A 23,414-nucleotide genomic window follows, 5' to 3' on the forward strand; every position below is an offset into this window, starting at 1 on the left:
TATTGTTTAAGCTCAACAAAAAAAATTAACGCAACAGTTTCCATTAATCTTTTTGAGTTACGATAACTTATGTTGAAATTATATTGAACCAACAAACTATATTGAGTTAGGGGAATTAACTTTTCCTCCATAATCAAAGGTGATTTTAATTACCACTTACTTAATAATTGGTAGCTTAAAAACATGTTTTTAAGTTGTTTACTCATAAAAATTATGTTCCTCCAATTACTTTTTCCACATTACTTAAAATGATTTTTAAGTGTTATGTAATTAATTACAGCAATTACAAAAACAATTTTTTAAAGTTAAGTTAGTTAAGTTGCTGATTTTCTTCATTATTATCATCGTTTTAGCTTTTTCTTATTTTTTTTTTATTGTAATAGCTTTTAAAAAATGAATTCATTCAACATTTTTTTAGCAAATAACTTTTTATTTTTTAACTGTAGGCATTTCAACACTTCATATTTAAAAAGTGAAAATAAACCAGAAATTTAGATTTGTACCATCGTAGCCAAGTTAAACAATATGCTTTTATGTATTTAAGACCACAGAAATAAATGTGTTCAATTGGTAAAAAATCCACTTAGAAAACATTTTGTTACAGTACTACTTCCAAGCAAGTGTTCAATAAATGTCAACTTTCAGTGCCTACCAAACTTTACAAGATCTTGCATCTTTCTTTTACACAATGCAGCAAACACCTTTAAGATCAATGTTACACATACAGGATTCAAAACAGTTAACAATTTTTGAAACAGAGTCAGCATCTTTAACATAATGCTGGTTCCATCAAGGTCAAGGAACAGCTTCTGAAAAACTTCAAAAGTATATTTCAGATCCTTGCATTAGCTCAGATTGAGAGCATATATTATGCCCATGAGTAACACACAGCACCTTGGGAAATTCTGGCCCTCCAGGATTTTTGTTCCCGCACCACAATGGTTGCAGTCTTATGGTCAGATCCAGGGGTACCGGTCACCGATGATGGCAGTTTTCATCACCTGCCTTTCAAGGTTGGCCTTAAATTGTCCTTGTAAAGCAAATTTTAAAAAATAGGTTAGTAGATTATACATTAGACTTTAATACTTACTGAATCTTAATGAATTCAGATGATCAGTGGAATACACACACACACACACACACACACACGATGCTGAATTACTTACACCAAACTCCATGAAAAGGTCCTCTTCCTTCTCTCCAAGGTATGTGATAAGGCAGCAGATGGCTACTTCTCTGTGTATTTCAGTTGAATTGTGCTATTTAAGAAAAATAAAGTATGAGTATAAACTACATGGGTGACTGCCAACAAAGTGCATTTCAAAGCTACCCAAAGTCTAAATAGTTGTCCTACCTCAAGAAGCATGTACTTGATCTGCCTGATTCTCACTCCTTTAGCTCCTCCCTTGAAAAATGACGTCCATCAGTTTTGGGGTCAAGTGTAGCCATTCAAGGCTTACAGTGGTTGAACTCTTGAATTCCTCCTTTATCTGTAGACCACACAAACAGAAGAATTAAATCTTGCAGACTATTAGCTATTTTGCATTAATTAATGCTCTAATACATTAGTTAAAGATGATAGATGTGATCTAAGGCTACCCCAAGGGAACAAAAACAATCTTAGTGAAGAGAAGAGAGACATTCCCCACCATAACCATGGCGTAATCTGTAATGCTTTAGCAACCCTGTTTTTGTAGAGGTTTCAAATTTACACATTGTGCACTCCCAGCCCATTTTGTAAAAAATGTGTACCAACTTAACAACTCATTAATGACCCTAGATTATCATACTATACTAACTGCTTACATAAAGTCTTAATGTTAAGTAGATTCACATAGCCTATGCTAGAATAATGCTACTGGAATGACATTAACGATATTTCACACAACCTGATATGTTAAAAAGAACAAAACAAAACCAGCGAAATTAGATTGCATTGTGTAGCAAAACTTTAACCATGCTTTTCCTAGCCACAGCAGCTCTCTCTAGCTGAAGACCTTTGTCAAATGAAACTTTATAAGTCTTATCCTCTCCTGTGCTAAAGTTTAGAATGGTTAGCATTAGCTACATGTGGTAGTGCAAAATATTTCCTTAACTGTATGAGCACAACATGGTACACAAATCCACTACAAGTGACTAGCACAAATGCTTTGCTTTGTTAGAACAGTTATTTGTAAATGAAATGTTACTTACCTTGAAATGTCTTTTACATAAGCTTGGAAGTCCACCAAGCAATGCACCATATATGAATTTGCCCGGACTAGTTAAGTGGGTAGGGGAGGGAACTTGAAATCAAAAGTTACAGTGGAGAAAAAATAAGTTACATATTCAATTTCTTTAAGTAATTACAACTTGAATTTTATTTTGAACCCACTAACATTGGGATTTAATTTCAAATTACATATAAAATTAATTTAATGTAATTACCAACATTATTAATTCAACGCAACCCCAAAAAATAAAGTCAGCAACTTAGAAGGTCTATCTTAATCAGTAAATTAGAATTTTTATCTTGCAGCCATGGATTTAATAAAGTGGTGGTAAAAGGCCTGATGAATTACTTTTTAGAGTGCACCACATTTACACTTCCAACTGTGCTAAACTGATTAAAAGTCATTACAGCTACAAGTCAGTTTATTTTTTAGTAGTTTTACGACATTAATTATCAGTGAAATAGTTTCATTGTTTTCTGTATGATCCCGTTCTCCTTGTGTCACATTTTTAACAAACTAGACCCAAATTTTCATGACTTGTGAAACTAACTTCTGCAGTATTTTCTACGCTCATTAGCAACCACCTATTGAGTCACCACTTTTGATCACCACCCACAGTAGGCTCACAGATGAAGGTGCTTCTGAATGTTTTTTCTTTTTGAAATGACAACAATCTCCATGCTTTAGCAGCTTCAAGGGGAATCCAACCTTACTAAGGTAAAAATTGGAATGTGCCATGCACTGTAATGAAGGCCAGCAACTCTTAGCCTTGCCCTGCAGTACTCGATATGCAGTGCAAAAAAAAACTATGATAACAGCTGAAATAGATTAAAGGTTGACTCAGTAATCCTATTGAAACCGCACTTTTAATGGGTGCTTTTTGTTCACTATTCAGTGTGCTCGAAATCTATGATGAACTGACTGAAAATACATTGAAAGTACTTTTGAAAGTGAAAAACATTAGCAGCATTTTGATTCTGAAGCGCAGCGTGTAGCTGAAGTTGCACTGTGAATAAGGGCTTTCTACAACCTTGACTTTTCTAGCAAGTGCCTCTTCCGTTGGCTCCAGTGTTTGGCAATATCGCTGACTGACTCTGTAAACCTTTATAGGACAGAATGACAGTTTCATATTATCCCTGATATAGCTTTGTCTAATGCCAAAAGCAAAGCTATTGTGAAAAAGACATTGGGAAGAAGATGGACAACGTGAAAGCCTTGTGTACGAGGAGCCCCCTAAAAGCACTTATAAATGAAAAAAAAAAAAAAATAGTTCCCTCAAGCGGAACTGTCTTCACTATCAGCGGAAATTATATACACCCTGACAGTGAAATGACTACCAGCTGGTGAAGGGAAAAAAATGAGGGGGAAACGTCTAATTTTATGACTGCTTTTAATGACATCCCATTCCCCCACCTCCAACCCCTCACCCCACTGTGGATTGCTCAAGACCACACTAAGCTGTAATAATGCATTCAAGTTTGAACTTCTTCCACGTTTCTCTATTATATGCAGTAAGCTGAATTTTCCTATTACAGTGAGTTAGTCACAGCCACTTTCAGTTAGCGGAGCTGCCATATGCACAGCGGAAGGGTTTTATCATCAGAAATGTATTATGTAAGATTGACTCTAGGGTGGCGTGCAAGGGGGGGGGGGGGGGCAAAAAAAGAAACCCCTGCTATCAGCTCCCGCGTCTGAAACGGAAGGATCCTGTGGAGGGGGGTGGTCAAAGGTTTCGAACCATTCAAATGGGCCAAGAGTGCTGATGCGTCCTGTTTACCTTTGTGGTAATGGATTTGTTTGCGGCCCAAACCAACGCCTCCACCACCCCCCCCTGCCGTCTCGAAGGAATATTGAGGGCTTAGCTCCATTCACTTTCTGCTGCCCTGGCCATTTATTTTGATTAGGGAATGAAGTCCTCCACCCGGTCCTACCCCGAATAATTGACACTGTGTCCTCCTAGGTCAAGAAAAATATACCCTTAGTACTTATCCCCTTGGTGAAGTGGCAGTGTATGAAAAGATTGTGGCTGAGCACTGAACTGAAAGTGTATTATTGCTTTAGGTTGCAACAAAAAAAAGAAAAAAAAAACTGTCGGGGAGCTCGTAAATTATATTTCCGGCTCTCTTTCCCCCCCACGCTTGACAGGATAATTGATGTGAGCTGTGAACTTCAAATTGGCTTCAACTAGCCTATATATTATATATTTTTCTTTTGTTGTCAGGAAGATCTAAAGTCACTCAAGATGTTGACGGTTTAAATAAAGGACGTTGGAGAAAATAAATGAAATATGTTAAAATATTTCTTCTACTGGGCCTTGGTGCAGCTCCTCGGGCCATTTTTTCTGAAGCAAGATGCTTTAGCACTCTTTCCTCTTCCTTTCAGCAAGCTTTCTTCTGATTGGCTGCCCCTCATAAACACAAACAGCAGGTGGGAGGAGCTTCTGAGGTGACAACACTGGGGATATTCTCTCACATTCATACCACACCAGAGCCGAGAGAAGAAAAAAGCTAACTTTTGTGTGCATAGCGATTACGTGTACATATCCTGACTTCATTATTGAAACTGCTAATGTAAGAGAAGAATCTGGGTAATCTGCTCCTTTTATATTTTTTTCAGCTTATGTACAAGCTGCTAACAGCAAGTCTAGAATTAACTCACTGATTAAAAATCCGAGTTTTTGCCTAATCCCTTCCCCTTCCTTCCTTCTACATTGAGACATTAGTTCCTAAAACAGCACTGATGCATGTCCACTCCCTCATGAAGCCAACTAGGAATCAGCAGTGCAGGCAGAGAGAAAAGGGGAAGCAGATGGCTGGCCTACAGAGGTTCTGATCGCAGGGATATTGGCAAGATGCTGAGCTGGAGAAATTAACCTTCAGAGGTTTATACACTGCGGCAACTGTTGGCTCGGGCTGGATTGCTCCCTGGCCCTCATCTCACTACCGCTCCTGTTTTTCCAGTCAACCTTTTCACTGAAGTTGTCTCTTCCTTATCGGTCTCGATTTTAATCATTTAACTCCCCGTTTTCTCTGTTTGCTTGTTTTTTTTTCTCACTTTGTCACTCAGCTGAAGAAACCCAATCTGCTAATATCTTTTCACTGAGATAGCTAGCAATAATTTACACTTCAAACACAAACAAAAATTTGCAATCACACCGATAGCTGCAGCCTTTTATTTGTCTTCCTTTCCTTTCGTTCCTGCCGCAGTCGTAACTAAAGGTCAAACCTTCCGTCTGCCTCTGAAGTAGCTCTAATATGATGTGCGCATGAAGTCAAAGCGTTGGCAGCGGCGTCGACTCTTTTCTGGATTCGTTATTGTTGATCTGGGAGCTGGCTCGATTGAGGATCCCCATATGGATCGTCGTCATCAGTCTGCTGCGGGGCATGCTGGCTGTCTAGCTGCTGCAAAACAACAGTCTTCACCATTCTGCCGGCAAAAGGTCCCATAGCTGTGTTTCATTTGTAGCACACAGTCACTCCACTTGGTCTACGTTGTACCTTTAGTTCATTCAAGCCAAGAATCCAGCAAGTACAACGTCTGTTTACTCAGCTGCGTAGCTTCCAAGTTTAATATTAGCTTTGCTGGAAGCCAGCAGCAACAGTGAACTAGTATAGCTTTGGCCTTAACAAGTATATAAAATCTCTGTTACATTTTGGTGCTCAACATTGTACTAACAGAAACAATATGTAAAGTATAAAGTGACTTTAGTTTAATAGGGTAATGTATTCATGTGAGTACTTGAAAATCATTCCAAGTTACAGGCAGCAGTGCTCCATTTAAATTCACTGTGATCTTTCTGTTTGGTTATTTTTAACATGTGAAAGAAACTACTTTAAAGGGCTGCAGAAAGGGCTTAAAAGATGAAACCAAAGACCTATCAGTTATTAATAAAAAATAATAAAAAACCCAAAGATGTTGAATCAAAGAATGTGAAACATTTGTTGGAAGTGCAAATGTGTTCATTGCCAAATCTCATCAATGAATGAGATAAGAAACTGAAACAATCCAGACACACATAAAGGAAGAGGTGGAAGAAAAACATCCAGAGTTTTTATATTTTACTATTTGAGTCCCCTTCAGATTCAGAAAATAGGTTCTGTGCATCATTACTAATATTAAAATGGAAAGATATTAATTGAACAGTGTTTCACCTTCAGGGCAAACATTTGGAAATGTTTTGCAGTTAATGACTTTAACTAGCATTGTGAGACAAAAGTCAAATATTTCGTAAATGAAAATTTTTCCCTAAGTAGATAGCGAAATCATGACTGGCTCTATATCACAGTTATTTCTGAACTCAGTCTTTTTTCTTAACCATTTATCCAACCAGGGCTGCAGGCAGGCTGGCAGCTATCCCAGCTGACAGTAGGCGAGAGGAGGGGTTCACCCCAGACAGGTTATTTCTAAGCCAATGTAATTGTTCTTCGAAAGATTTCTTAAAATCCTGCTCTGCCACATATATCATCTGTCTTTAGTTGCTTCATCAGTAATCATGTTCAGTTATTTCTAATGTACACTGTATTCTATTTCATATTGCCATTGAGTGGACATGAATGTTTTCACAGAGCATCAAAAACAACAGCTCATAATTGTGATCCATCCATCCATCCACCCATCCATCCATCCATCCATCCATCCTCTTCCCTTATCTGGCTCCAGGTAACAGGAAGTCTAAGCAGAGAGACTCAGACATTCCTGTCCCCAGCCACCTTAATAATAATAATAATAACACCAGAACAGACCTCTAGCTCCCCAACCACCTCTTCCACCTCTTCCGAGGGCCACCAAGATCCTCCCAAGAAATATAATCTCTTTAGCATGTGCTTTGCTCACCTAAGATGCACGCAGGAAGTGTCCTGGTCAAATGAATGAATCTCAAGCTTTCTTTACCTTTAAATACGAAGGAGTAGAGGCTCTACTCCAAGCCTCTCCCCCTTATCTCTAAGGGAGAGCACAACCACCCTTTGGAAAAAGCTCATTTCTATCACAGGGATTTGCAATCTTATTATTTTAGTCACTACCCAGAGCTTGTCCATGACTTGGAATAAGAACTCCGCCCTCTCTTCTGGCTGACGACCATGGTTTCAGACTTGCAGCTGAGGGTTCCAAAAGACTCCAAAAGAGCCGCATTGTCTCTGGAGAACAAACACATGATCCTGAGGTCAACAAAGTGGTAAAAACGTCCCAATTGGTTGTGTCTTGGAATTCTGTCCATAAAAATTATGAACACAATCAGGGCAGCCCTGATGGATACAAACTCTTAAACTCTCAAACCTCACCTGACCTCAAAGCAAGGTCTCACTACAGTTGTACAGGAACTGAATGGCCTATAGCATTGGACCCATCCACTTGTACTCCCCAATCACTCCTCACAAGATGTCGAATGCCTTCTCTAAGTCCAAAAAACACACGTAGAGTGGTTGGGCAAACTCCTGTGTAGTTTTGCCCAACCATGAGAGGATAAAGCGCTGGTGCAGAGTTCATTGAGCAGCCAAAAAACTGCTCTTCTCAGAGGTTCTGAGGGACTCTTCTCTCCAGCACCCTGACATAGACCTTCCCAGTGAGGATGAGGATCCCTCTGAAATTGGAGTATACCTCCAAGTCTTCCTTCTTACAAACCCTCAGCAAAGAGAGTAGACGCCTGTACCATGAACTTTAGTTAATCCCTGGGGTGTTCAAGGTTACAAACGTAGCTCACTTCTTTTTGGGGATACGCCACCATGGTTACTCGTGCTGAAAATCAAACAGAGTAAGTTTTGTTTGAGCTGAAAGCAGCATGTGCAAAACTACTGCCCACTGATCAGTCAATCCTCTGGGAAATAGAGTCACCGTTCATCTGAAGTCTTTGTCGTTTCTTTACAAACATCAATAAGAAATTCAGGTTCTTCAGAGCAGCATTATTACTTGTTTTTGTATCGCTTGCTGCCTGCAAGAAATGTAAAAGTTATTTTATTTTCCTATACACTTTAATGTAGCGTTAGGTTAACCTTGTGTCACAATGGCAAGTAGGCCTAGTCAGTTTTTCTATTTGTTCTCTCAGACTGATTAACACTTACTAGGACTGCAGCAGAAATAATCAGGCAATCTTTTCTACAGGAATACTTTTCTTTAAATAACATGTTAATAAAACTGAATAAATAATTCAGTAAATATGATCAGTTTTCCCTCCTTGCTTTAAATAGACTTCATTAATGTAACATTTTTACAGTCATAGTTACCACTGCACACAACATGCCCACACATTCATACAATGTTAATATGCATACTGTGAAGCACTGTCTTGTTTTCTTTTATTAAATCACACTCACTAACACAGCACTACTCTGGCTGCTGCAAAAGCCTATAAAAATACTTCTCTCGTCTTCTTTCAGTTGCTCCCTTTAGAGGTTACCACGTGGGTCTTGCACCTCCATCTCATCCTATCCTTAGCATCCTCCTCTGTCACGCAAACCCTCTGCATGTCCTCCTTCACCACATCCATCAATCTTTTCTCTGATCTTCCGCTTTTTCCACATACGTCCTTTGTCCAGTATAGTCACAATCCCTCCTCTGGCCCAATGCTGCCTCCAACCTTCTCACCCTAAGCTGCTCTTCTGAGATATTCATTTCTACCTCATTACTCATCTTTTTAAGTTTTTACTTTTGCTCGTAAGACATCCTGCTAGCAGACCTCTTTGTGATTAGCCCCACTCTGCAGCCACAGACGGGGGAGACGGGGTAAAGAGGGTTGCCAAAATAGTGCTCCATTTGATATTTATTGAACTGGGGATCAACTTTGCATCAACCCAGAACACCGAGATTTAAAAGCCAGTGGTTTTTGGCAAAGGGTTGAAGAAGCTAAAGTGTCTTTTTGCACCTCATTTGCACCTGCGGCCTTATATTTGAGAACTTAGCAATCCACAGCAAAGTTCATATGAAAATAGATGCAGAACGTAGCTGCCAAAGTGCACATTACTGAAAACCACAGGAAGATGAGTCACAAAATGCACGAGATGATGAAGTGGTAACAGGTGATTGTTTATCAGCACGGGGACGGAGCTTCGAGAACAGTCAGCGTCTGAGTTCTTGATCGAACTGAAGTGACAATATAATTGAATTCTTTTAACACTCAATTATGTAGTGTTGCTGCAGCAGAATTAGGCACAGACGGCCTTTTCTTCTTTCAGAATTGAGAGAATTAAAAGAAATGTCTTTCTTAAATCCCACTCAGTACTGTTGACAACAAAGCCACGCAGCGTTTGGACATGTTTCATCAAATTTAGGATGTTGAAAATAAAGCACCAGGGGACTGAGGCAAGCTGTCGTCGTTGAATGTGTGTATGTCTGTGTGTGTTGGAGTGGGGTGGTGGGTGGGTGTAAATGAGAAATGACTTGTGCAAAGTGTTGTGACTGGCTGGTTGGTTTCATAATTCTCCAAAAACTGCTGAGAGACGGAGACGGAACATCTGCTCGACACATCTGAAGTGCAGTCTCCGGTGAAAAATAAAATCTGATGACAGTAGAAGTTCCTTATTTTGTTGTACTCTTGACTAGTGTGAAGCAGACATCTGCACTGGCACGATTGCCCAAGAAGTTTGGGGATTCGTTTTAGCCAATTTCCACAAAATTGTCAGAAACAAGGTGAAGCGATAATCTCTCTTGCTGTGCAGTAATCTGCAATCGTTTCCCCGCATGTCATGTGAACTTTTGGTAATATAATACTCCAGCATTCAGAGCGTTCGGTTTGTTCAAGCTTTCATAATGTTGTCTCTAGTCTTGGCGGTGTTTTTCCTCCATAGGGAGTAATGTTCTAAGCATATGTGGGGGTAGCAAGGCTGAAATTAATGTAAATGTATGTCATTCCATTGCTTCATAACGCAGCAGAAAACATCCGAGCGCAGTAAACAACATCCTGTACATTATTCTACACTCGGGTTGCGTTCCGTGTTGAGTCTTCAGGTGCGATTTGTAAAAACAAAGAGCAGAAGGCAACGTGTCACTCCTGTGGAAATCACTGCCGCACATCAGCTCTGCATTTCTTGCAGTATATCATTGTTTTTGACACATAATATACGGCGCGATTTTCTCTTTAAGACAGGTGCTTGTTATTTGTTGCATTCCAACTCTGCTGTGATCTGACACGTGGACGAAGGCTTTGTTGAGCTTGTTATCAGAAAACACGTTCAGCAGTAAACTCGGGAGTAATGTTTCTCCAGCTCACCGCCAAAGCTGACGGCATCTGTCATTTGCTATCATGTGGAATGATGTTTTCTAATTGAGCGCATGGAGAGCTTCCTGAGTAACTTCTCCCAGCAAGCAGTTATTGACTGTGCTCCCCAGCTGTCAAGTAGTTTAATACTGTTTTAAGAGCTCTTTTTAGTTCCCGCACTTGCTCTTGCTTCAGGTTATTGACATTTTATTGTACTTGTGACATTCTAATTGATGGAAAAACATCCGCTAATGTTATTGTGACTAATAAGTAGTCTAATTATAAATAGATTTTGTGTAGTAAGACTTTAATTTATTCGCAGTGACTCAGTGAAGTTACTGCAGGTAATTATTCTGTCTGTAATAGAACATTTGTGTCCAATTGTTACCAGTAAAACCATATTATGTGCACTTAAATGAACAGCTACTTTTTTGGTTGCTACTTTTATGGGTTTGTGTTTATTTTGGTCATTTAGGCTTCAGCTTTCTGTTAGTATCTACACAGGATGCGTGTAGGCTCAGTGCATTAGCAGGTCGCCTGTAATTGTGGCTCTAGAGCTCTATACATTATCCACAAAGTCATACATGTACATTTGAAGTGTGGAAATATGCTAAGCTTGGGACCCCTCCGCATCTAAAGTGAATAAATATTTGGAACTCTTATGTGGATTTAATGCATTTCTGCATTTTTACTGACTTTCAACATGCCTATGCTTTATCATGTTGGGAAATGTCATCCAGGACAGAACAATGTCCAGCACGCACATTCAGCCCGACTGATGATTAAAACTGTCCTATTAGGTTTGATGCAGAGTAGCAGATATCCAATATATACTTTAACATCATATAATATATTATCAAAAACACAGATTCTCAAATTTCATTCCTCGTGATATATGGATATCTCGTGTTATTTATATTGCACCAATTCATAACAACAAAGAAACCCCAACAATCACACAACTCCCTATGAGCAAGCAGTTTGGCGACTGTGGGAAGGAAAAACTCCTTTTCAACAGGAAGAAACTTGCAGCAGACCCACACTCAGGAAGGGGCAGCTATCCTCCATGACAGTTTGGGGCTGAGTACCAAGAAATGAAGCTTTTTTGCTCAGTCACACTAGAGTAAAACTAGAACAGTAACATCTTTGTAACTAGAAATCAGCAAGTAACTTCAAGTAGTTGCAGCAACCAAGATTGTTGCACAGGAGGAAACATGTCTCCAAACAACTGGTAAGTCTAAATTGGTTCGACTGCATTCATTCTCCGACAGATTGGTGAAGGTTTGCAACTAATTGCTGTGTACTTTATAAATTCAGACAGATTGCACATTGCAATCAACCAGTTGGTCTGTGTTGAAGTGCACAACTTTCTTCAGTGTGTCTCTTTGCAATAGGGGACCCAACTCAACTTGGATTATATTCTTATGTAAAGGTGAGGTTGCTGAGCATCACTGCTGTTCTGCAGCAACTGCATCACTATTACTGGAAGAATTTCTCCTTCAAATCTATGAAGTTCTGGCTGGACTCTGAATTTAAGTAATTAATTCGAATGTAAGTAGTTCATTTCTCTGTATGGAGATGGCCACAGATTTCCAATATTCCCCATTTATCACCATCATAGACTGAATGCAACTGCCATCCAAACATAAACTGACTTAGCTGCATTGCCAATTAATGCATGTGGTTCCAGACCTGTTTCCTGCCTTAAAAGCAACCTTTTTTAAGGCAACGAGATTGCAAGCTTATTGCACACAGTCGCAGTAATTTTGATTGTACTTGGTCTCCAACCTTGTCTTCCCCAGTGTGACTGCAGCATTAGGTAGCCAGGGTCTCATACATCACAAATCTAAAGTAGCAATCTTGTCTCTCCTCTGTTCACCGTTTCACCACGTGTGCCACCTTTGCTCCCACTCCTCTCCGTGTGTCACAGTGAAATAAACACACACAGAGCAGAGGTGCTTTGTTTAACTTTAACAGCAAATACTTCGCTGTTGTTCAACATACAAGAGCCACTGTGGAGCTTTTGATGTATCCCATGACTTCCTTGATCTATCAGAGCAGCACTCTGTGTGTACTGTGAGACTTCCAGATTTTCAGAATAGCATAAAATATACCTGGATAATGTGGACCAGTGTGGATCTCCCTCTATGCAAGCAAGGAGCAGAAGGATGAAGCAAGGATTAATTTGTATTTTCATGGATATATGGATGCTAAATGAGCCAAAGATAAAAACCATTTAAACATTTAAAGGGATTATAAGCTAATAAAAAAAAAAGCTAGTAAATATGTAAATTTGATGAAGAGGAAAGTGTTTTTTAGACATTTAATCAATGCCATAATAGACTTTAAGTTCACAGACACTTAAACAATAGATTAAATGCATAAACTTGCAGCAAAAACCTCAATGTAGCAACAGGGAGCTGCATTTAAAAAAAATGACCGAATTGAGGTTTTAATTCTGAGTAATAGTACCATTCCACCGTGTTACTAGGGTGAACAAAGTCTGCGTTAAAAAACAAAGCAGCTTCGAAAACATCGCACTTCATCCGTCAAAGGTTCCCCTGATGATTCATTGTGGCTGACATCAGTGACAGAAAAACCAGAGCGATGGAAATCTATTCAAATGTGGTGAGGCTCAATTTCCCCTTTCATGAGAGAACTGTGGATAATATGTTGGACCCAGACCAGTAGGGGGTAAAATAGCTTCATCAGTCTTTTCAAGTCAAAGTGAGGTGGAGGGAAACAAGTGAAACGCCGATGCATAACACTGACATTTTTTAATAGAATTCATTTATAACAAATGGAACTCGTGTCAGCAAAGAACTGGTTTTCGTACAGACTTCTTCCGCCACCAATGTAACCTAAGTAAGAAAATAAAAAGCACTCCTTTCATTCAGAGAAAGAAACATTTTACGCTAACAACTAATCAGAGGTAATTGTATGATCTTTTTAACAAGCCATTTTTTTCTTTTTTTACAATTTCATTATTTAATTTTCAGTCTATGCATCCAGACGAGAGATAGATAGAGAGAGCAGAGAACACAACGTTTATTTCTGTTAATGACACTCCAAGCTTGAATGGCAAAGCCACAAGAACAGATGGTTGGGGGGACAGATTGTTCTGAAGTCATCTGCTGGAGTAACCATGGCATCAGAATGGATGCTCTTTTTGCCACAAACTTTTTTTTTTTTGTCTTTTTCAAGAGTTGATACCGTTTTGTGTTATTTACATACACACAAAGTGAACGTTTAAGGAGATTTTTTTTTTTCTTTTTATAGATGGGTTCAAGTAATATATTATTGGGTTTAGAATCAATAGGGCAGTGCATAGTACAAAGATAGAGAAAGTGCAAGTCTTCCTACCAGGCCAGCTTTGGCCCTTCTGCAACGTTTAACCATGCATATGAAAAACAAAAGAAAACAAATCGATAAAAAAAAGGGGAAAAGTCCAATGAGAAGAAAAAACAATGTGTTCTGAGATGAACATAATGTAACATTAGCCACCATGAGGTTAAATAATAGCACTTTTATATCTCAAAACTATGACAAAAGTAACCAGTTAAGCAGACACAAATATAACACATAGCTGCTTCAGTTAACAAGGGAAAGAAAGCACCTGGAATGCACATCCACAAAGCCATCAGAGAGGGTACTGAGAAGTTATAGATGCTGCTCAACATGAAGACTGAAACATAACCCAGCTAAACCCCCTGTCTCGAACTGCTATGCCAGAAAAAAACAGAAAAAGAAAAAGGGGGCTTGAAACACCGTTTAGGATTGTCAGGATAACTTAAATGATGTTTTGTCTGCAGTTTGTATTTCTCTACATATAAAGTAAAAACCTAAGGCATGAAGAAGAAACCCTTCGGTGACGACCTGTGCACTGGGCATCCTTTTTTTTGGCCTGATCGTTTTTGATTTAAAATCTAAACAATGTTGGGAAATGTGACTGTAAATGGTAAAGAATTGGTTAACCTTAGGTTGGGCCTTAAGACATGATGGATATTATCCTGTTTAGTTCTGAGACCAGTCTCTTCCCTGTTTAAAACCTGTCTGGTAATTGTTCGCAATGTTGCCCGTTTTCTATAAAGGCCAGAAGGCCAGTATACATGTAGTATATATAGCTATATACTGTTTTCCTCTAATTTGCTAATTCGCTTCACAGCCACAATAAGGCCACTGAAAATGACACGTATGACCTTTGAAACGTTCTTATTTGCATATATATAATCTCATCATGTGACAAATGAATACTAAAGGTAAATAAACTGTACATTTACACTAAATGCCTCGATTACTCAAAGGATACATTGACATGTTAAATGAAACATTATAAAAACAGGCATAAATATAAGGCACTCTAAATGCAAAATGAAAGAAATGTCCTTACCACCGAACGCTTCGAAGAACCACAACAAAGTGACGTCTTTGTACCTTGCCCTATTGCGTGGAACGTGAGTGCGTCTGCGTGACCCCTCTGTCTCTGAATACAAAGCGTACGAGAGCTCGGAAAAAAAACGCCCTGACCGGCACCGGGGCGTTCCCACTCCCACACCTCACTTGCGGGGGGAAACGACAATGTCAATGAGTGAACAACATATCCACGTAAAACCCCTATCTAAACACACACATATTTATTGCACAAGAAAAGATGCACTGAATCAGAATACAGTTTTGTCCTACTGATGTGCATTCCAGTGAAAAATCTCTTCATTTCCCCCACAGCACACAAACTCTCAATTTAAAAGATTTCATAGATGATCCATATTTCATTTACATTTTTACTCATAAATTATGTACTTTATCAATATATTTAGAATGTTATTTACTTTTATATATATATCTATGTATATATATTTATATATCTCACATATTTGACAATCTATACCATATATTTATATAGTCGTGTATGTCATCAAATTCATCAGATTCTCTCTTATCATTGGAACATGGAAGAACTAAGATAATCGGTAGCAGCAACTTCATACTTTGCTCATCCCTGTTGATTCCACAAAGCCCCAGTTTATCTCATGGGAGTAATTAAGTTACCATGTAGGTGATCATGGACAGAAAAAACAAAACCAACAGAGGAAAAAATATAATTTGTTTTAGAAAAAAAACAACAGAAAAATCAAGACCAAAAAATAACTCTTTAGCAAAGTTACATTTTGGTTGTGTGAATTCTGTTCTGTGCACTAAGTGCAACAAAATGCGCGGGGGTTAAAAAAAAAAAGAAGCAAAGAGATCCTCTGCAAAACAGCACATACTGTACGTTAGAACAGTTCTACAGCTTTGAGAAAAAAATAATGAACATTTACGTAAATACATTTTATCACTTTTTCCCAAGCGATAAATTTGTGTAAAAAAAGGAAATTCACACAGTTCAAAAAAAGCACATCAGCTGTATAATAAAGTACTAAAAAACTAAATCAATAATTTGTATTTATTTCATAGATCATTTACCCTCTTCCCCAAAATTTAGATGATGAACATTGTGACAGAAAACAGGGGTATTTATTCATTGTTACTTTAGTCTGTCCTGCTCTTGTGGACCAAGCATTGTCTTCTTTTGTGATGGGTTCTCGGTGTGTACTTGATTGTGAAACTGATTTTTTTTCTTCTTTACAATGTGCATTGAGTTTTTTTTCCCTCCCCCCGCAATACTGTGTTCCTCCGATGCCTCTCGTAATGGTTCATAATCACTGATGCATTTCTGACGATGTCATTATTGTTCATTTACTTTTTTGTTGTGTTGGTTTCGTTCAGTTTTATGAGCCCCAAAATGAATCCTTGAAGCAAAAGAAAAGGTAATTCCGTGTAATGCTTCAACAGTCAGGATTCCCTCACTCTGAGTCAAGGCGAGGTTTTTATTGGGGTTGGGGAAATACTTGGTCCTCCTGGGAATCATTTATTTTTTTTCGTTTTTTGACAAGTCATGTCGCACATCCAACACGTAATGAGTTGTTAGCAAGGAGTTAAGGAGTACTTTCTCAAGCAGGAATTTATGGCTCAGAAGAGAGGCTCACTGGGTTTTCTTTTTCCAAAGGGCCCTCTGCTTTTATCTTCCAATACTGGGTCTTTTACGTTGCATAGTGATCAAAGCTTCCCAAGTACTCCAAGCCAGCTCTGTAGCAGAACTGATATTGATCCTGGAAACAAAGAAGAAAAGATGGTTACGTAGAATCATGTTCGCTACATTTTCCATTTCAGCCAACCAAAACATTGTCTATACTGTAGATACAATTCATTTTTTTTTCCAAAAATAAACAAACTACATTCTCAAAGCTTGAAATTTGTATGCTGGTCAGTTGAAATGGAGAAGTGGAGAACTGGCAAAACACTACTAAATTAATCATAGTCTTTAACAGAGCCTCGCTTTAGTTCATCTGTTTGGCTAAAGAGGCTGCTTGGAATCTATCCAGACGTTTCAGGCAATTGGAGCTAACTATCAAATTAGTAACACAGTAGCTAGTTACAGTCAAACACCTATGTACAGTATGTAAGCTGGGCTTTTCCTAGAGTGTGAAAGTACACCAACAACAAAGGGTGGGGTTGGAGACAGCTCACCTCTGTCTGCACCATAGCTGGTCTTTGCGTCCGTAACATTTTCACTGTCTGAAAGATGTCTACTACGCCCTCATATCTCATTCGCTCCAAGACGATGCTGAGGGTGATGAAAACTCCGGTTCTACCGACGCCCGCGCTGTGGAAAAGAGATCAAGATGGCAAAGAGGTCAATGCTGGGGCCAGAACCTTAATGAACCTACAAGTAGTGTTTTTTTTTCTCCCTGAATGGAAATTGCTAATTTCATCATAATTTATCCCCTAATGTGAATATGTTCTTGCACGTTTTTCTTTTTTTCTTTTTTCTTTTTTACATTTTATTTGCCTTCTGTAAAGACAAAGATGGTTTGGTGCATTATGCTGGTTGGTCACTTACCTACAGTGGACCGAGATAGGGCCATCTTGGCCGAACTGCTCTTTTGTTTTATGTACTTGGCCGATGAAATCAATGAACCCCTCTCCTGATTTTGGCACTCCTTGTTCAGGCCAGTCTGTGAACTGAAACTGCCTTACTGTCCGTGACTGCCCATCCTGCGAGAGAAATAATGTAGAAAAACGGTCATGACGATGAGAATTGAAGCTAGGAATGTAGCTGGCGGTATTTTGCAGGTAGCCCAGTTCATTCCATGATCGTTGTTACAGTGCAATCTTGAAATCTTGAAGAAAGGCGGTTGCGCAGATGCCAAGAGTAAAGCATCAGAGAAAACGTTTTGTTATTAAAGAAGACGGTCATTTTACCTGAATGTATTTAACATGAACACTAAAGATGCTAATTCCTTTGATGTGCTACCCTTGACAGGGTGCTTGGAGAATCAACTTTGAGGATGTGCATTACTTAAGTGATGTTGTATCCCCTTGATAAGGAAAGCAATCCCATTGACGAGACAGTGTAACATGCTCTACAAAGAAGGGAGTCTGTGCCATTTATCTGTGTAAGCCTTTGATGGAATTAAAAACTCTGGCAGCTCAGTGCTGCCGGCACCACATTTGTTTTTTTAAACACATTGACATGTGTCATAATTTCCATATATTTATATTTCTTCCCATGTTACACTTAAGGCCATAATGGTGTTGTAAACAAATATTTGATACAATGCCAAAATTGGAGCAAATTACTGCTGCTGCAGAAAAAAATCTAGTTAATTACAGTTCATCATCCAGCGTGTTCAACCCCATTAGTCAAATCTCCTTTCTTGGTAAATAAAATCATGTGATTAACAAATTGCATTATGGGATTTGAGACATTAAAATAACCTATTGTGTGCTCAAACACTCACTTGGTTCTTTCTAAATTGTCTACACCTGCACCTCTCTGTAATCCACTCAGTGTCCTCCATGACCCTTGGGTAGGTCACAACCCAGACGTGGAGAAACAATAGCACTAGTCTAAACTGTAAACAGCACTGATCTGAAGCAATACATTCCCACAACCTTTGATCTTTAAACCCTGTTTTATGAAACAGTGTCTGCTTACCCTGGCATCAGTCACTTTGAACTCTCTCAGGATATACTGGGGCATGTTATACTCGGCCATGGGGTCCACCACAAAGTACTGGTATCTGGCCGACCTTTCTGCTGGCCAGTACTGGTGGCACTTTTCCTGTGGGAAGTGAAAAATAGAATACCACAGTGAGCCACAACATTCTCTTCACAGACTAGCTTCATTGTGTTCGTTCCCAGAAATGTCTGTCTTTCAATTCACACTGTATCTGCTCTTTGAAAGCTTTTCTTCCCAGTTCCTGAATCTAAGTATAGCTGTTTTCACACATGCACTGCAGCCCTGAACTTTTTCTAGACTTCTTTAACCCGGCTGAGCTGCACGTGAGGACAAGATGCAGTCGGACCGGAAAATAACCTGTCTTTAACCTGCCGTCTCCCTAGCACCAAGTCTATATAATGTCTGTTTGTGTCAATATGAGAATGGCACAGGTAACAGCTGGGTCACCACTGCTTGCCCCTACATCTTAGCTCCTACGTTCTCTAAACTTAAACCAAACAGAGTATTTCCTAGAGGAAAGCACTGCTAAAGTGGACTATCTTCTGCTCCTGATATGTGTGAAAACAGCTTATTGTATTTCATTTCTTTCAAAGGCTGCCAGAAGAAAAGAATAGCAAAACAGTATTTCCGTACCCTGCCCATTTCTCTAAGCTTGGTTAGCATTACAACAATAGTAGAGTTATGCTCCCAGAGCATCCTCCAAAAGTCCTCCGTGGTCTCTGCCAGTGGTCCCTGTGTTGCAATGTAGGCTTTCTGTTGCCTGCGGAAATGAATCACATGACAAAGGTGGGAAATAATCAGCGTGGACGCATATCTGAACGTTACATGGAACTACGTTTGCACTGACGTGAAGCCTTGTGTTGATTCACCTTCTTTTTAGTGCTTACCTGTACCCATCAATGAAACTGGCATTGATGTAGTCAGAGCCCTCAACTCCTCGAATGGGCTGAAGACACACTCGTGTGGACTCGTATGGCATTATGTTAACAAGGCGGTTCTTGAACTTGTTGCAGGGGAGATTGGCACTGATGAATCGTGATGTATGGGCTTTAGTGTTAGCTAAACGCTGCAGGGGAAAAAAGGAGGGGAAAAAAAGAGATACCCTTGAGTGTACGGGTGTCAGGTAGGAACAATGGCATTCAGATGTTTCTGTATTTCCCCGGTGACAGATTGTGTTTGACAACAAAGGTATGTTGCGAGCGATAAAGATCTGAGCAGTCTAGCGAATTGCACACCTTGAAAGCGATGAAAAAGAATCAAAAGTATAATATGCTGCACACAGCTGGGTCATGTAACCATAAAGTATGGAAATGGCATCAAAGTGATTACTATCACAGTTTGCCCTTTGCCCGTGTTATGATGAAAAGACAGGGAAATGGATACACCAGGAAGATTTAAGTAGTCAGAAGAGCAGTGTAATCTAACCTGTTTATAATCTCTTGGTGGAATCAGCATCCATCAAAGAGAATGAAAGTAGGCGCGTGACAAGCAAGGCAATAGCATATATACAGCATCGCCACAGACTGCAAAGAGTTGGAGCCTTTCATTGTAAATGCAGAGTATATTGCTCAAGTTCTTCTGGCAACTGCTCTGTGGTGGGGAAAACCTGTGTTTGCCGTTTTCATGTAAACCAAGACCCCTGTTTTTGAAGGAAATGGAGCTATGGAAGGGGGAACCAGAAAGGGGGGAAATTTATCCTATGTCATGTTACACAAGTGAGTCAACTAACTGGAATAGAGAGGAAACCACAGGCCCCTTGCTGTCTAGTGGGGCCTAATAGGGGCTGGAAAATAGTTTGGGAGTTGTATTGAGAATGGGAAAAAAATTACAATGACTCCTTGGTGTGAAGTGGGGTACTGGATGCCAGTGGGGTGCAGGTAAATTCTAAATACTGGTAAATAACTTTATCAGGTGTGGTTTGGAAAATGTAATATACGATAACACTGTCTTTAGCATTATTTCTTCAAGATACCTTGAACTCAAGTTCCATGCCGGTGACATTCTCTCCACCCTCTATCTGGGTCAGTTTCTGGATGTAGGCGTATAGGTTTCTGGCGGGCACTTCGGTGGTGCCGCAGTTGACGGCCTCCTGGAGCGCGTCATGTATGAAGACATACTGGTCCTCTGTCTGCACCATGTAGTTGCGCTGGGCACGCATTAGCGTGACGTGCCCGTAGATATCCACGGTCTTCTCGTGCTTGATACGTTCAAGCATGGCATCAATCACGATGAAGCAACCTGTGCGTCCCACGCCGGCACTGGAGCCACAAAGGAGACAGAGATGGAAGGGTGGAAGATGGTTATTCATTTATGAAATAACGCTTTAGACTTTATTCAGATGACAGAGTTTTATGGCAAACTCCCACCAGGGCCTATAACCTCATGTTTTTATGAGTTATATCATGCCGAAGTTGGCATCACAAGCTTTTTATAAAACCGGGATAAAGCCACCATGACATCACTCACTGGTCTGCGGACTGGTTTTGAAGCCTTGAAACATTTTGGCTGTCACCAGCTAGTTGTTAGAAACCATATGCCACGAGTCATGGGTTGATATGACTGACACACTCATTAGTGACATAAGCGCCTTGTCAATTACAAGGTCTCCCCACCGCTAAATTATACTCTGGTTCATCACTTTTGAGACCAAATGTTTTTAAGCTAACATCATGCAGTACTAAATGACACTTGAAACCAGAAACTGAGACCACAGTTTCATCAAGCGCTTACAAAGTTATTAAACAGAAACTGACTGATATAGGATTTTTTTAACCCGATATTGGTATTTGGAAATTTAAAAACCCATTATTCCAATATATCAGCCGATACTTTTTTTGTTTTAGTAGTTATTTATTTGTTTGTTTATGCTCAACAAGCGCTGCCAAGTAAGAAATTGCATAGTGCCCTCTGGTGGGAAAACTGTGTAATGTCAACACTCATAACATGTTAGAGGAGCGTTTCTCCTTGTCTACTTTAGTTTAGTTTTAGTTAGTTAGTCTAGTTTTCATTTATCGGCTGTTATAAATGCCGATATTGACAGATTAGAAAATAGCTATTATTGGCTGGTAACACCAACTTGCTGAATGTTAAAGCGAGAAGCCAGATGATTTTTTATACAATGCATATGCAACTGGATTTAGAAAGAATGCAGGTTTAGCCAGTGGAAGGAGAAGTGTCTTGTCCAAACAAGGACAGGGAGCTTGAATAAGTTCCCTTCTTCCGGTGATGAGGACAAAAGGTAAACTCTCTTTGCCAAGTTTGCCACTGTAGGATGGACCATTTGGCTTGGAGTGTAATTAAATCTGAAGTGGCACTATGTGGAGAAGAGGGCCTGGTACTCACAGCCTTGAGCGAGCCCAACACTGGCTTTGCAATCTAGTCCTTCCCCTTTGGACCCCACCTGCACTCTTCAACCTATCGGGACTAATAACTTACGCAACAGCAACATTTAACCTTCATCTCGCAAATGGGAAAAGTGCCACTAGAACAAATGTGAACACAAATGTGGCTCCGGAGTCGCAAATTTGACGTGAACATTTTTTATTAATGTGCCGGGCAACTTCTGAGAAGTGCAGCTGACTACAATTAATGCCATTAGATTAGTACTGTGCACCTAAATGGAATAAGAGCTTTAGAAGAGGCACTGAAAGCCAGGTCTCCTCATTATGATTCACACAGGTACATTTGTGCATTAGTGAGCAAAATGCACATGTGAAAAAAAAAAGACATCCTACCAAAGACAAAAATGTTTTACTGTTTCACTTTGACCTCTCCTTGCAGGCCAGCTCGAGACATGCTCTATAAATGTAGCGCTTTGGCAGTCTGCTGACGAATGCTCACCCCTGCACATTACATGTTTTAATATTGCATGGTTCAGCACAAAGATGTTTTCTGATGACAATTTATTTACCGCGGGGCGACGGGGTGGTGTTAAATCTTGTTCGTTAACTCTCCTCCCACCTCCCGCAAAGCTCGGCATTGACAAGACAAGTCCTTGCACTTGGCACTCCAAAGTAAATAGGTTATTCAATTCATTAAGCTGACATGCCTACGAGGTGTGAACCATGCTCTTGTGCCTCCTCCTGATGAAGCATTTGTTTTTCATTTGCTCTGAGGAACAGGGAAAGGCTTGAGAAGGAAAACTCAAGAGGGAGTAAAGTCAGTCCCCGGGGGCCAAGTCTGGTTAATGTGCCATGCTGCACTGGAACTGTGCTGCAAATGGAATAAAGACACGTATGGGAGTCATTGGCTTTAACAAATGATCTGATGATCACTTTCAAAATGGCTGACATTGGCTGAATGAGACTGAACTTTTTATTTCTTTCCTGACAAAACTCTTCACACCTTTAGGGTGGAAGGGAAAAAAGAGTCAGTATGAGTGAGTGAGAGAGAGAACTGGGCTGCAAAGAAATGTGAAATGTGTCTCAGGGTTATTTGAAGAATGAATCACTTCCAGGTCTGAGAACACCTCAGCTCCTGGCCGTGGGATATAGAAACAAGTCGAGATTTCTCCCTCTACCCCAGCTGTTTCCAATCTGAAGGCATTTTACAGTGCAGACTTGAATGTGGGAGAGTGATGACCTGCAAGAGAGTAAGTGACAGAGTGACAGCAGAGAGCTAGAGAGAAGGAGACGGAGGACGACGGGGAGCGCGCAAGGGCGACGAGAGCGAAGGCAGACTTGTTTCAGCTAGAGATTCTCCTCGTTTGTCTCGTAAGCATCTGGAATTGCTATTAATTAAAAAACAAGAAATGCTAGGAAAGTGTAATATTTCTTTATTGACAGGTGCGTGTGTGTGTGTGCATTCGGGGTGGGGTGAGACGGTGCAGAAAGCTGTCGGTACATTTGGCAGTTGAAGGAGAGCTGGCGTACTGACTGCACTAATGACCTGACACTGCCTTTTCAACCAGTCAAAACCAGCTGCTCTGGACGTCGACACACATTAAGTGTCA

General features: G+C 39.9%; 1 protein-coding gene and 1 long non-coding RNA gene across 8 annotated transcripts in view; both read right to left on the reverse strand.

Annotated features, from left to right (window-relative positions):
- Window positions 1–970: 970 nt before the first annotated feature.
- Window positions 971–1,406, reverse strand: LOC120439447. The gene is made up of 3 exons (XR_005612646.1): window positions 1,355–1,406; window positions 1,167–1,259; window positions 971–1,030 (listed from the first exon to the last, which is right to left on the reverse strand). It is a non-coding gene; the product is annotated as an uncharacterized LOC120439447 (long non-coding RNA).
- Window positions 1,407–13,161: 11,755 nt separating this feature from the next.
- Window positions 13,162–23,414, reverse strand: part of LOC116333162 (receptor-type tyrosine-protein phosphatase delta) — a 397,398-nt gene continuing 387,145 nt past the window's right edge. For all 7 annotated transcript variants that reach the window (XM_039609499.1, XM_039609500.1, XM_039609501.1 and 4 more), the window contains 7 exons: window positions 20,436–20,721; window positions 19,351–19,529; window positions 19,097–19,223; window positions 18,440–18,565; window positions 17,342–17,496; window positions 16,969–17,104; window positions 13,162–16,550 (listed from right to left, as the gene is read on the reverse strand). In XM_039609499.1, coding sequence (XP_039465433.1) covers window positions 16,482–16,550; window positions 16,969–17,104; window positions 17,342–17,496; window positions 18,440–18,565; window positions 19,097–19,223; window positions 19,351–19,529; window positions 20,436–20,721 — 1,078 coding nt within the window. In that variant the 3' untranslated portion in view covers window positions 13,162–16,481. The remainder of the gene's footprint in view (window positions 16,551–16,968; window positions 17,105–17,341; window positions 17,497–18,439; window positions 18,566–19,096; window positions 19,224–19,350; window positions 19,530–20,435; window positions 20,722–23,414) is intronic.

This window comes from Oreochromis aureus, linkage group 3, assembly GCF_013358895.1.
Source record: "Oreochromis aureus strain Israel breed Guangdong linkage group 3, ZZ_aureus, whole genome shotgun sequence".
Classification (NCBI taxonomy): domain Eukaryota; kingdom Metazoa; phylum Chordata; class Actinopteri; order Cichliformes; family Cichlidae; genus Oreochromis; species Oreochromis aureus.